This window comes from Rhinopithecus bieti, unplaced genomic scaffold, assembly GCF_001698545.2.
Source record: "Rhinopithecus bieti isolate Rb0 unplaced genomic scaffold, ASM169854v2 scaffold_25748, whole genome shotgun sequence".
Classification (NCBI taxonomy): Eukaryota; Metazoa; Chordata; class Mammalia; order Primates; family Cercopithecidae; genus Rhinopithecus; species Rhinopithecus bieti.
Window position 1 is genome coordinate 363,619 of NW_016811783.1, and position 15,006 is coordinate 378,624.

Here is a 15,006-nt window from a genome sequence, read left to right on the forward strand (position 1 = left end):
AAAAAAAAAAAAAAAAAAAAAATGCAATCCAGAGACTAAATCAAGCAGAAGAAAGATTTCTGAACTTGAAAACATGTCTTTTAAAATAACCAGTCAGGCCGGGTGCAGTGGCTCAGGCCTGTAATCCCAGTACTTTGGGAGGCCGAGACGGGCGGATCACGAGGTCAGGAGATTGAGACCATCCTGGGTAACACGGTGAAACCCCGTCTCTACTAAAAAAAAAAAATACAAAAAACTAGCCAGGCAAGGTGGCGGATGCCTGTAGTCCCAGCTACTCGGGAGGCTGAGGCAGGAGAATGGTGTAAACCTGGGAAGCGGAGCTTGCAGTGAGCTGAGATCCGGCCACTGCACTCCAGCCTGGGTGACAGAGCGAGACTTCGTCTCAAAAAAAAAAAAAAAAAAAAGAAATAACCAGTCAAACAAACAAACACTTGACCAAAAAGGAATGAACAAAGCCTACATGATATATGGGACATCATTATACAACCAAATATTCAAATTTTGGGTTTTCTAGAAGGCAAATAAATGGGCAAAGCCATAACAAACTTATCCCTACCTCCCCAAAAAAGCTGAAACTTCCCACATCTTTCAAGAGATATATAGACATTCACATAGAGGAAGCTCAAGGATCCCCAGAAAGATTCAGTCCAAAATGGTATTGTCCAAGGCACATTATAGTCAAACTTTTAAAGTCAATGACAAAGAGAAAATTCTAAAAACAGCAAGAGAAAAGCATCAAGTCATATATAAAAGACTTCCATCAGACTAACAGTGGATTTCTCAGCGGAAATCTCATGGGCCAAGAGAGAATGGGATGACATATTCAAATGTTGAAAGAAAAAACAAAACTGTCAGCCAAGAATACTATACTCAACACAAAGCTATCCTTTCTAAATGAAGGAAAAATAAGTTACTTCCCAGATAAGCAAAAACTGAGGGAATTTATCATCACTAGACTGGCCCTACAAGAAACACATAAGGAAATACTATATCTGGGTGATATATGCCATCACAAAAAGACATGAAAGCAGAAAACACTGGTAAAGCAGACACAAAAATAAGAAAGAGAAAAAATTCAAATTTAAGGAGAAAATATACAAACCACACACACAAGAAAACAAACAGTAAAAGGAGAAGAAATGTAGGATATACAAAACAACCAGAACACAATTAACAAAAAGGCAGAAATACGTTCTCACTTATAAATAATAATTTTGAATGTAAACAGATTAAATCCCCCCAATTAGTCACCTATAAATAATAATTTTGAATGTAAACAGATTAAACCCCCCCAATTAAAAAATATAGACTAGTTAAACAGATTAAAAACAAGACCCAACTACATGATGTCTACAAGAAACCCACCTCACCTGTAAAGGCACATATAGACTGAAAGTGAAGGGATTAAAAAAGATATTCCATGCAAATGAAAACCAAAAGCAAGCAGAAGTAGCTATACTTGTATCAGATGAAACAGACATTAAGCCAAAAACTGTAAAAAGAGACCAAAAAAGGTCATTATACTGTGGTCCCTCAGTATACATGGAGGATTGGTTCCAGGACCCCAGTCTAAACCAAAATATATACATACTCAGTACCACAGTTGGTCCTGTGAAACCCACAGATACAAAAAGTAGGCCCTCTATATACTCAGTTTTGCATCCCACAAATACTGTATTTTTGTTGTTGTTGTTCACGTGTGGTTGAAAAAATCATGCAGTTCACACCTGTGATGTACCAGGTCAACTGTACAATGATAAAGGGAGAGAGAATATCATGATTCTAGATATATATGCACCCAACACTGGAGCATTTTTATACAAAGCAAGTATTATTAAACCTAAAGAGACAAACAGACTCCAACACAATAATAGTTGGGGACTTCAACATCCTACTCTTAGCACTGAACAGATCATCTAGACAGAAAATCCAAGAAACATTGGATTTAAAATGTACTTTAGACCAAATGGACCTAACAGGCATTTACAGAACATTTTATCCAACAGCTACACAATACACATTATTCTCATCAGCACATGAATAGACCATATGTTAGGCCACAAAACAAGTCTCAACAAATGGAATAAAACTAGAAATCAGTAACAAGAGAAACTCTGGAAACTGTACAAACACATGGAAATTTGAAAACATGCTCCTGAACAACCACTGGGTCAATGAAGAAATTAAGAAGGAAATAAAAAAAATTCTTGAAACAAATAAAAACAGAAACACAACATACTAAAGCCCATGGGACACAACAAAAGAAGTGATAACAGGTAAGTCTGTAGCAATAAACACCTACATCAGAAAAGCTGAAAGATTCCAAATTAAAGATGGGCCTCAAGGAACTAGAAAAGCAAGAACAAACCAAACCCAAATTTAATAGAGTAAGAAAGGTCATAGCAAAACTAAACAAAATAGAGACCAAAAAGTAATAATCATACAAAGGATTAATGAAATAAAAAGTTAGTTTGTTGGAAAGGTAAACAAAACTGATAAACTGTTAACTACACTAACCAAGAAACAAGGAGAGAAGACCCAAGTAAATAAAATCAGAAACAAAAAAGAAGACATTATAGGCGATACCACAGGAATACAGAAATCATCAGAGATTATTACAAACAAATTGGAAAACCTAGAGGAAATGGATATAATCTACCAAGATGGAACCAAAAGAAAATTTAAAAACTGAACAATCCATAAGTAACAAGATTGAGTCAGTAATAAAAAGTATCCCTATAAAGAAAACCTCAGGATTGGATGACTTTACTGCTGAACTCTTCCAAACTTAAGTAGAACTAACAGCAATTCTTCTCAAACTATTCCAAAAAAATTGAAGAGCACTGAATTGTCCCTAACTCATTCTGAGTCCAGAATTACCCTGATACCAAACCAGACAAGGACACCACAACAAAAAAAGAAAACTACAGGCCAATATCCCTAATGAACATAGATGCAAAAATCTTAAACACAATACAAGCAAACTGAATCCAACAACACATCAAAAAGATAACACATCATGATCAAGTGGGATTTTTCCTTAAGATGCAAGGAAGGTTCAACATATGCAAATCAATTAATGTGATATATCACATCAACAGAATCAAAGACAAAAACCTTATGATCATCTCAATAGATGCAGAAAAATTCTGTATCTATTCAACATCCCTTCATGATATAAACTCTCAACAAAGAGGTACAGAAGGAATATACAAACTTCAACATAATAAGGGCCATATGCAGCAAACTCACAGGTAAATTTATACTGAATGGGGAAAAGTTGAAAGCCTTTTCTCTAAGAACTGGAACAAGACAAAAATGCCTACTTTCACTATTCTTATTCAAAATAGTACTAGAAGCCTTAGCCAGAGCAATCAAGCAAGACAAAGAAATAAAAGGCATTCAGTGTGGAAAAAGGGAAGTCAAATTGTCCCTCTTTGCAGATGACATAATCTTTTATCTAGAAAAAACTAAAACTCACCAAAATATCTTAGAACTGATAAGTTCAGTAAAGTTACAGGTTACAAAAATCAACATACAAAAATCAGTACTGTTTCTATATACCAATAACAAACTGGCTGAAAAAGAAATCAAGAAGGCAATCCCATTTACAATGGCTACCAAAAAAAAAACACTAAGAATTAATTTAACTAATGAGGTAAAAAACCTCTACAAGAAAAACTACTGATGAAAAAAGTTGAAGAGGATACGAACAAATGGAAAAACATCCCATGCTCATGAACTGGAAAAATGAATATTGCTGAAATGACCATACTACCCAAAGCAGTCTACAGATTCAAAGCAAACTCTATCAAAATACAAGTGACATTCTACATAGAAACAGAGAAAACAATCCTAAAATTTGTATGAATCCACAAAAGACTCCAAATAGCCAAAGCAATATTGAGCAAAAAGAGCAAAGCTGGAGGCATCACACTACCTGACTTCAAAATATATTACATCAAACTATAGTAGTCAAAACAGCATGGTATTGGTATAAAAACAGACACATAGACTAACGGAACAGAATAGTGAAACCAGAAATAAATCCACATATTTTTCAACAAAGGCACCAAGAACATAATTCGGGGAAAGGATACCCTCGTCAATAAATGGTGCTGGGAAAATTGGATAGCTATATGCAGAAGAATGAAATCAGACTCCTATCTCCTACCACATAAGAAAATCAACTCGGCCGGGCATGGTGGCTCATGCCTGTAATCTCACCACTTTGGCAGGTCAAAGTGATCAGAGCACGAGGTCTGGAGTTCGAGACTAGCCTGGCCAACATGCTGAAACCCTGTCTCTACTGAAAATATAAAAAAATTAGCTGCGTGTGGTGGCACACGCCTGTAATCCCAGCTACTCAGGAGGCTTGAACCCCAGAGGCAGAGGTTGCAATGAGCTGAGATGGTACCACTGCACTCCAGTCTGGGTGACAGAGCGAGATTCTGTCTCAAAAAAAAAAGAAAAGAGAAAAAAAAAATCAACTCAAAACCAATTAAAGACTTAAATTTAAGACCCCGAACTATAAAAAATCCTAGAAGAAAGCACAGGGGAAGCACTTGATGACATTGGTATAGGCAAAGATTTTATGGCTAAGACCTCTAAAGCACAGGCAACAAAAACAAAAACAGACAAATGAGATTAAACTTAAAAGCTTCTATACAACAAAGGAAACAATCAATAGAGCAAAAAGACAACCTGTAGAATGGGAGAAAATATCTACAAACTATTCATCTGACAGGAGGCTATTATCTAAAATATACAAGGAACTCAAACAACTTAATAACAACAAAAAAAATAATTTCATTAAAATATGAGCAAAGGTTCTCAACAGACATCTCTCAAAAGAAGTCATATAAATGACCACCTGGTACATGAAAAAATTCTCAACATCACTAATCATCAGAGAAATGCAAATCAAAACTACAATGAGATATCATCTTACCCCAATTAGAATGACTACTATCAAAAAGACAAAAAATAACAAATGCTGGTGAGAATTCAGAGAAAAGTGAACTCTTACACACTGTTGGTGAGAATATAAACAAATAGGCTCATTATAGAAAACAGTATAGAGATTTCTCAAAAAACTAAAAATACAGCTACCATAAGATCCTGCAATCTCACTACTGGGTATTTATCCGAAGCAAAGGAAATCAGTATATCAAAGAGGTATCTACATTTCCATATTTATTGCAACACTCTTCACAATATACAAGATATGGAATCAACCTAAGAGACCATCAATGGATGAACGGATAAAGAAAATGTGGTAAATATACATTAATAGAGTAGTATTCAGCCATCAAAAAAGAATGAAAGCCTGTCATGTGCAGCAGCATGGATGGAACTGGAGGTCATTATGTTAAATGAAATCAGTCAGATACAGAAAGACAAATACAGCCAGTTATCACTCATATATGGGAGCTAAAACGTTGATCTCACGGTGGTAGAGAGTAGAATGGTAGTTACCAGAAGCTGAGAAGGTTGGGGAATACGGGTGAGGATGGCAGTGGGATGAAGAGACATTGGTTAACGGGTACAAACGTAGAGGTGGATGGAAAAAATAGGTTCTAATGTTCAACAGCACAGTAGCACGACTATAGTTGACAATAATATACTATATATTTCAAAATAGCTAGAAGAGACTAGTTGAAATGTTCCCAACACAAAGATAAATGTGATGTACAGCCTAAATACCCTGATTTGAGCACTACATATTACATACATTTATCAAAATATCACATGTACCCCATAAATGCAAGTATTATGTATCAATTTTTAAAATTTAAAAGAAAAGAAATATGAAACAAATCCAAAGAAAAACCAAGGAATGGCTGGTCTCTCCAGAAATACTGGTTTCAACCATCACTTACTGTGGTGTATTTCAAACATAAAAGTCATTACACTCCATCTACCAGCCATAAATCAAATACGAATGCCTATAACTTGACAAGTATGATTCAAAGAACAATGTGAACTTCAGTAGTCCCTTCAGTCCTTTTAAAGGTAGCTGGATCAAGAGAACTTGGATTAAGACAATATTAGATTAGATACCTACCATTGCTCACCATCCGCCTGGCCACTTCCCACAAAACAAGTCCAAAGGCCCAAATATCGACCCTCTTGTAAGAATCGAAACAATCCACCTGAATGGTTTCATCTAGAACTTCGGGGGCCATGTAGCGCTTAGTACCCACACGGGGATTGTTCCCCACATCAAGCTGATTGGTGCTCTGGGAATGCATGACTGCCAGGCCTGAAAGGAAGAAGATAACAATGTAATCAAACCACTTCCTTTCTCATAAGGGGCTGCTGAAGGATTTTAAACCAACCCCAATCAAAAGTGCCCTCTTGTGGATCCAGGGTCACTGTTGCATTACACTCAGAATAATCCCTAGAATGCCCGTTGTGATTATTTCTGGGGTGAGAGCAGAAAAGGGACTACATGTCAGAAACATTCTGAGGCTATTAGGTTAATATATGAACCTCGAAGAGACACAAAATTTTGGGTATATGGTAGACCAATGCACTAAACCAACGTGGCCAGTGTTTGAAGTCCACAGGAAAACAGGCTCACATGTTAAATGTGAGCCTCTAAGTGGCTTAACAAGCAGCAAATTAAGCTCTCAAGCTCCACCACTGCTCTTACTAGTCTCCAAACACAAATTTCCAACAGTGTGAGATAGAGCATTTAAAGTAATTTATCACTACATAAAGGGCAGATTGCTATAAGCACTGCTTTATTCCTAAAGGAAGAGCTGCTTATCTGAGCAATAATGCTGACCAAACCCACAAGCCTTTCTCTAGAATCATGGAAACAGACAGCATTTAACTGGACCTCAGTTGAAAGCACAACTCTGGTTAAATGAAAGGTTAAATGGCTTTCAAATGCTTTCTTAAACCATGACTCATTCCAGAATTCCTCAGTCAATTAGGGAGACAGGCTTTCTTCACTGGCCAGTGGGGAGACAGATACATGCATGCTGTATTTGTGGATGACTTTATGTTATTGATGCATACGCAGACTGACTGAAAATGATTCCTATAACATTTGTTGTAATGAAAAGTGCCAAACTGGAGCAAGCAGTCCCTGTAAACCACTGCAATGCAAATATCCCTTGGTGATCTCTCAAGCTGACTACAGAGAATGCTTCACCTTCCACTCCACGGCTTTGAATGTGTGGGATGACAATTTCATATAACATCAGGGAGCCAGCACACCTTATCTCATCCTTAATAATTAGCAAAGATACTGGCAATTGCATTAGACTAAAACAGACAGTGTTCCTCTTTCACCTGTTTTTATAATCAACCCCAAGATTCTGTGGACACTGTGAACATTTCCCAAATCCTATGCAATAGTCCCCGCCTTATCCTTCAGTTACCCACAGTCAACTACAGTCCAAAAATAGGTGAGTACAGTACGATTAAAGTATGTTGAGAGAGACCATATTCACATAAATTTTATTATGGCATACTGCTATCATTGTTCCATTTTATTATGTTATTGTTGTTCATCTTTTACTGTACCTAATTTATAAATTAAACTATAGTAGGTATATAACAGGAAAAAACATAATATATATAGAATCTGGTACTATCCTGGGTTTCAGGAATCCACTGAGAGTATTGGAAGGTATTTCCCATGGAAAAGAGGGGACTACTGTATGCCCCTCCACCATTTGCAGAACCAAACAGTGAAAATATCAGAATATTTAAAAGGTGCAGGTTAAATAGAACATGGAGATATTCGGAAGATGGGAGAAGCTTCAAAGACCTTGTGGACATATTTTAAAGCCACCACAGCTAGGATCTCCAGGTGAGGCATAATTCCCCATCCTTTGAGTGTATGTTGGACTATTGAATAGAATGTAGCAGAAGTGACAGTGCATATCTTCGCAATTAGAACATAAAAGACATTATAAAATTATAAAAGGCTTCCTGTTCAGCTCACCATGCACCTCTCAGCTCACCATGCACCATGTTATGAAGACACTCAAGCAGCCCTGTGGAGAGGTCCCCCTGCAAGGAACTGAGACCTGCTGCCAATCATGGCTGTAAGTGTGTCGTCATAGAGTTGGAACCTCCAGCTCCGGTTGAGCATTCAGATGACTGCAACCTCCATAAGACCCTGAGCCAGAACCACACTGCTAAGTCATTCCAAGATTCCTGACCCTGAAGGGACTGTGTGAGATAACAAATCTGTGTTGTTTTAAGCTGCTAAATTTTACAAGTAATTTCTTCTTACTAATAAGTGATTTTTACACTAAACATGACAAAACAACCAGATGCAATTTGTAAACTTTGGCTGAGTTCTTCTTTGAAAAAACTGAAAATATCTGAAAATGAATATAAAATGATACTAGAGAGTTATCAATAATTTGTAGATATGATAAACTGATTATGAAGAAGATGCATTTTAAGTATTTTGCAATTTTGGGATAGAATAAAAATAGGGATGAATTTTGAAGTATTGAGATGCCTGTAACACTTTATTTTCAAATGGATTGGCAAAAATATACACACAGCCACAGACTGATAAAGCAAACATGGCAAAGTTTTAACAATTTTTGAATCTAGGTGTTTGGGATTTAAGTGATCATTATAACATTTGAATTTTTTAATAACAAAAGTTAGAAAATAGGCAAGGCACAGTGGCTCACATCTGCAATCTCAACATTTCGGGAGGCCAAGATGGGATTGTCACTTGAGCTTAGGTATTCAAGATCAGCCCGAGCAACATAGTGAGACCTCATTTCTACTAAGAACAAAAAGTACTTAGCCAGGTGTTGTGGTGCACATCTGGAGTCCCAGCTATTTTGGAATGCTGAGGCAGGAAGATCGCTTAAACCCAGTAGATCGAGGCTGCAGTGACCTATGATCAGCCTGGGCAACAGAATAAGATCCTCTCTCAACCAATTAATAAATAGAATACTGACCTTTTTGCAGGATTAATCATAGAACACTATTTCTAATATGTGATCCTTAATTGCTAGGTATACACTGAAAAGTTATATACAAATCATGGTCTTACAAGAGTTGTTTCCTGTACTGCACTGTTTACCATATCCTGAATAATAACTCCTTAACAGATTTTTATACAAACCCATATATCTAATTGGAAGGTTACAAGCCAAAAGAAATGTAGTTGAAGAATTAATTAGCTGGACTTACTGCAAAGTTCCCCTCAACTCCTTCCCTACCAAGTCCCATAAACCAAAACCAAGAGCCACCTCGATTTGTCCACCCTCCCCAGACCACTGGATTATAACAGAAGCTACAACTTGAATCCTTATTATTATCAGACATTTATAATATTTCTGGGCCTTACCAGAATCCTGTGATGTGGGCTTATTTTTTAGTTATATGAGTACTATACAATCACATTGGTTTTTTTTTCTTTTTTTTTTTTTTAGACGTAGTCTAGCTCTGTCGCCCATGCTGGAGTGCAATGGCACGACTTCAGCTCACTGCAACCTCTGTCTCCCGGGTTCAAGTAATTCTCCTGCCTCAGCCTCCCCAGTAGCTGGGATTCCAGGCATGCACCACCACGCTCAACTAATTTTTTTTTCTTTTTTTTTTTTTGTATTTTTAGTAGAGACAGGGTTTCACCATGTTCGCCAGGCTCGTCTTGAACTCCTAACCTTTCAAGTGATCTATCCGCCTCAGTCTCCCAAAGTGCTGGGATTACAGGCGTGAGCCACCACACCCGGCCACGATCACACTGTTACGAAAGTTTCTAATAACGCAGAAGTACAGGGCACAGTGTCAAACCCTGGAGTTCCTCTTGGCTAACTCCCAACCCCACCCGCCTTCGCCCTCACTGTCCCTGTCTCACTGAGTGAAAGCAGTGTCAGTACTCGGGCCAGGTAAATAGATAAACAGACTTGCACAAATATACAGGGTTAGTAATTAAGAAAGCCAGAATTTAAACCCAAATCACCCTGGCTCTAAGAGCCATGAAATAAGCCATAAAAGTCCTCTACACCACAACTAAAAATGCCTGCAAAAAACTTTAGGGCCATGCTCTTTCAATGCTTATCCTAAAATCTTTCTTCTCCTGCTTGGGAAACATTGTAATTTCTCAATGTAAAAGCAAAGACTTTAAAAGGATTCAAAGGAAGTAGATTTTCCTAACATGTCAAATCCCTTATGTTTAAAAACAAACAAAATAAACGTTGTTATTTACATAATTAAAGCTATTTTTGTCTAAACCTTTATCAGTCTAACAATAATTGCAATAATATGAATATCATATAAACCATGTTTAATCAAGTAGAAGGCCCTGAATAGTTCACTGAATTGAATATAGTTATTACAATTCAGTTCTCATTAGCACAATTATTCAGTCAATATTCCAGGAATCCAGGAAGAACATGGTTTTATATAAAATGCCGCTATACATGAAAATACTCTTATTTATAATGCAATTAAAACTACATTGAGTACTACTCTAACACCATAAGAATGAGCTATCCTAACAGGGAAAAGAGTGAATCCATTGGGGATTATTTTCCTATTTCTTAACTTGATTCTTTTGCCTTGGTTACAGAATGATTTTAGAGACCACTTTTAAGACAAACTAATTCTACAGAGTATTTATTGTGCACCTACTTTATGTGAAGGTTTGTGAAATCAGAACGCAAAAGTACTGGTTACTTCTGAGGTGGGGTGTGGCAGAGACTGACTAAATGAGAGTGAGGTAACTGTCAAGAGTAATGGGAAACTCTGTATCTCAACAGGGATTTGGGTTTTACAACATTTGTCAAAACTCTCAGACAGTATTTAAAATTTGTATATCTCTCAGTATATAAATTTTACCTGAAAAAAGAAAAAGCAAATAATGCATTCTTGTCAATGATCTACTAGTGTACACGCCGAAATCATCAGAAGAAAGAATTCCTTTGTCTGCAATTTACTTTGAACTCTATCAAAGGTTGAGTTGGACTGATGGATGGGAGATTAATAGATTAATAAATATGTAATAATGCTTAAGGATAGTAAAATGTTAATGCGAGAATCTATGTGGTGGGTATAAAGGTGTTCATTGTAAATGTTCAACTTTTCTGCATGTTTGAAATTTTGCATAACGTGTTGTGGGGGAGAGATGCAACTCAGCTAAACATGGAAACAAAAGTAAAACTTTTGTAATGAAAAAATATTTTTAGAAATTTACCCAAATCTGCTATGCAACACTGTCCATTCTTCTTAACCAGAATATTTTTGCTTTTTAAATCTCGATGGGCAATGGCTGGTTTCCCTTGGGTCCCAAATATCTCTATGTGCAAATGTGCAAGACCACTAGCTATGGACAGCACTATTCGAAGGCAGCTAACTGTATCCAGAGTAGTAAGCTGAAGATAGTCGTACAACGATCCCATTTCGTGATAATGTGTAATTAACCACAGCTGGGTACTGGAGTGTCTTGATGTCATATCTGAAGCAATGAAACCTGAAGAGACCAAGAACAAAATTAATACACATGAGAATTCCACATTATAACTTTAAGTATTTAGAAACAGCAACCTACACAGTAAATGTCATCTGTAACAAAAAGTAATTAAACTGACCAATTGCCCTAAGAGAGGGTTTACAGAAGCATCAACAGAGAAAAATAATAGCATTTATTCCTCAAAAGGGCACTGCTAATAGGAAAAGTTCATATTCATTTCATTATAAGCAATACTTTTAAGAATATTTTACGTTCCTTAAGATTCAGATAGCAATAATATCTTTGTGCTCACCCATAATGATAGTGCCAAGCCCTTCAGCATGTTGATATTTTAGGAACAGGCCATTCATCAACCATCCTAAAAGAACACCAAACCTAAAACCTGAGTACTGTATTCTAGTCCTGACTCTGCCTGTGATTTACTTGTGTAATACTGGGCAACTCAATTAGGCTCCCTAGCCTATGTCTGCTCAAATGTAAAATAAAGGGGGCGAGTTTACATTAAATGATTGACTGATTCACAAAATAAAAAAAGAAACCAACCAAATATAATGAGCATTTATGATGCTCTCTGTCAGTCACACACAGAAAAACCAAGATGATAGTGTTTGTTGGCCGAAGACAGGTGTAAAAACGAAAACATTACAATAAAATGTGAAAAGTATTATAATATATATCTTCAAAAGGCAACGTGAGCCCAGAGCAGGAAATTATAGTAATTCAGACTAGATGTTACAATAGGCTTCCATTAGGAAGTAGCGACTCAACTGGTCTTGAAGTAAAGTGAGAGACTGACAAATGTGGATGAAGAGATTGGAGGAGATTTTTCTTTTTCTTTTGAGATGAAGTTTCACTCTTGTTGCCCAGGCTGGAGTGCAATGGTGCGATCTTGACTCACTGCAACCTCCGCCTCCTGGTTTCAAGCGATCCTCCTGCCTCAGCCTTCTGAGTAGCTGGGATTACAGAGGCCCACCACCACACCTGGTTAAATTTTTATATTTTAAGTAGAGATGAGGTTTCCCCATTTTGGCCAGGCTGGTCTCAAACTCCTGACCTTCAGGTGATCCACCCGCCTTGGCCTCTCAAAGTGCTGGGATTACAGGCGTGAGCCATTGTTATCAGCCCAGACAAGATTTTTCTAGACATCTGGAGGGAACTTTTGAGCATGCAGAAGACTGTCTGGAAGTTAGGGGCACTTCCTAACTTATGAAATAAATTGCGACGTGTGCTTGCCTTTTCTGCTACAGAGGTGCCTTTCTAGGATTATTCTCACATATATGATCCACGCTGGTAGACAGTGAAGTTTGGGACTTAAAAAGAAGTGAGAAAAAAAAAATTTAAGACGGATATGGCTTGAGGAAGAATTAAATGACTTATGAAAATGTAAGAGAAAATACATTAAAATGCTTTATACTTGCATAGTACTTTATATAAAATTTATGTCACTTTCACATATATTTTCTCATGAGATTTTTCTCAACAAGCTGGTAAGAAAGACATCATTATGCTCATTTTACAGATAATAAAGTTGCTGCTGGGAGATGCCAAGGATCACATAGCTATTTAAGTTGCTATCAACTCTGAATTTGGTGCTAGCTGTCCTGATACCTTGCATAGGAAGGCTCTGTGAGCCAAGAAAGGTCCCCTATTTGATCATCATCATCTTCATCATCGGCAACCACAACAGAAGCAGTTAATAATTATTGAGTACTATGTGCCTGGAACTTTATATGCAATCCTTCAAAAACCACATGAAGTAAGTAGATCACATCACTGACATTAGATTCCTGTAGGTCTGATTCTAGAACCCAGACTCTTACCGACTACACCATATTGTCCCCAAACAAATGATTTCTACTCAGAGAAAAAATAATTTCACATTTTCGCCTGAGGGACATATGCAAAGCAAACTGAATAATATTTTAGCACCTTCACCCTCTACTTCTTTCTCTCTCTTCATCTAAGCCTATTCCCATGGCCAGCCCTGAGTCTCCCACTCCTTGCCTACTCCCCAATCTGCTTTTTCCCCTTGAAGCTGCTTCTCTTGGAGCCCTTAGCTGGCCAAAATATGCATCAAAATGTGTTCTTGGACATTAGTTATTCTTAATAAAGAAAATGTTTCTGCTTTAACAGTTTATAAACCAAGTAATACTAATCTTTAATGATTTTCTTAAAAAATACCCCCAACTCTAACAGCACCACTCAAAAGAAATTAAATTACTGTTATATATCTGTGTAGCCTCTACTGATTTCCTCCCCCAAGAAAAAGGAGCTTCTCATTAAATAAATAAACAATAAACAAATACATTTGTATTATCTCACCTTCACTAAGCCCCTTAGGTCTTAGGGAAGAATTTTATCTGTCCCATTAATTATGCTCTAGACCATCAGGAAAAAAATACTTTTAAATAATCAGGTTTTTTCTTTTTAACTGTTTATCTCTTAAGCGTGAATTATATAACTTCGTTTGCTTCACGATTCTAGATTGCTTTTACGGAATGTTTGTGTTTTGAGTACAAAACTGTGGTTAAGAGTTAGGCTGCCTGGTGTAATTCCCACCTCCACTATTTCACCTCTCTGTATATATTGGTTACCTCAACATTTAAAACTGGGAAAATGAGAGTGTCTATTCTCTTACGGTCATGGTGAAGATTCATAACAAAATGCACATAATGCACCCGTGGTTACCGCGTAGTAATGATCCATTACATGTTTGTTGTCACGACTGTTGCTATTCTTGTTACACAGACACTTAACTGCAACACAAGGCAGTGTGTGGTAAGAGTTAGAACAGAGATACAAAGTGAGGGAATGCAAAAAAGCACAATTAATTCCACAGGGCAAAACTAAAGGGGGCCAAGAGGTTTTGACGGAGGAAGGAATGGTTGGAGGATGTGAAAGGGATAGTGAGTGATCAAGAGCAACCTGAGGAAGGACAATGAGACCTAAATGTTTTGTGGCAAGCTCAAAGAACGGTCAGTATTAGTAGTAACAGAATGGGGCATACTTGTAAAGGATGGTTAAGTGATGCCTTGGAGCCCCAAACCAGGGAGTCTTGAATACCAGCCATCAAAGACACTGAACAGAATTATCTCTGCTCCCCAATGGAAGACAACTCCAAGTGGAGAGATGAATTGGAAAGGGAAAGCTGACAGCTGAGGTGAGGAGGATTAAGTGATGACTAGGACCCGATGGGTAAGCAAAAGTGAGAAATCAACTACAGAAACTGAAACAATTTTGAGATGGAACATCACTACCACACCATGGAAGCAAAGCTTTGAAGCTTTGGACAACTGTCAAATCATTATTTGCAGACAACTTGACTCATTTAAATACTAAATTGGCAGTGCTAAAATAGAAATAAATTTTGGCAATGGCCTTCCTATGAGCCAGACCTAATCCAATAGCCATAAGGTGGCCAACACTATTCTATACAGAGTTAAATTCTATATAAACTTTATATCCACTACTGAAGAAGCACTCCGGGCAGCATTCACCATACATGTATCAGTATAAACACATTTGGAGAAACTTTTCAAAAATAT

The 15,006-nt window shown here is 37.2% G+C and overlaps 1 protein-coding gene across 2 annotated transcripts in view; it reads right to left on the reverse strand.

Annotated features, from left to right (window-relative positions):
- Positions 1-15,006, reverse strand: part of ACVR1 (activin A receptor type 1) — an 88,968-nt gene that overhangs the window by 20,686 nt on the left and 53,276 nt on the right. For both annotated transcript variants that reach the window (XM_017895084.1, XM_017895083.1), the window contains exons 8-9: positions 11,186-11,461; positions 6,068-6,265 (exon numbers count right to left, since the gene is read on the reverse strand). In XM_017895084.1, coding sequence (XP_017750573.1) covers positions 6,068-6,265; positions 11,186-11,461 — 474 coding nt within the window. The remainder of the gene's footprint in view (positions 1-6,067; positions 6,266-11,185; positions 11,462-15,006) is intronic.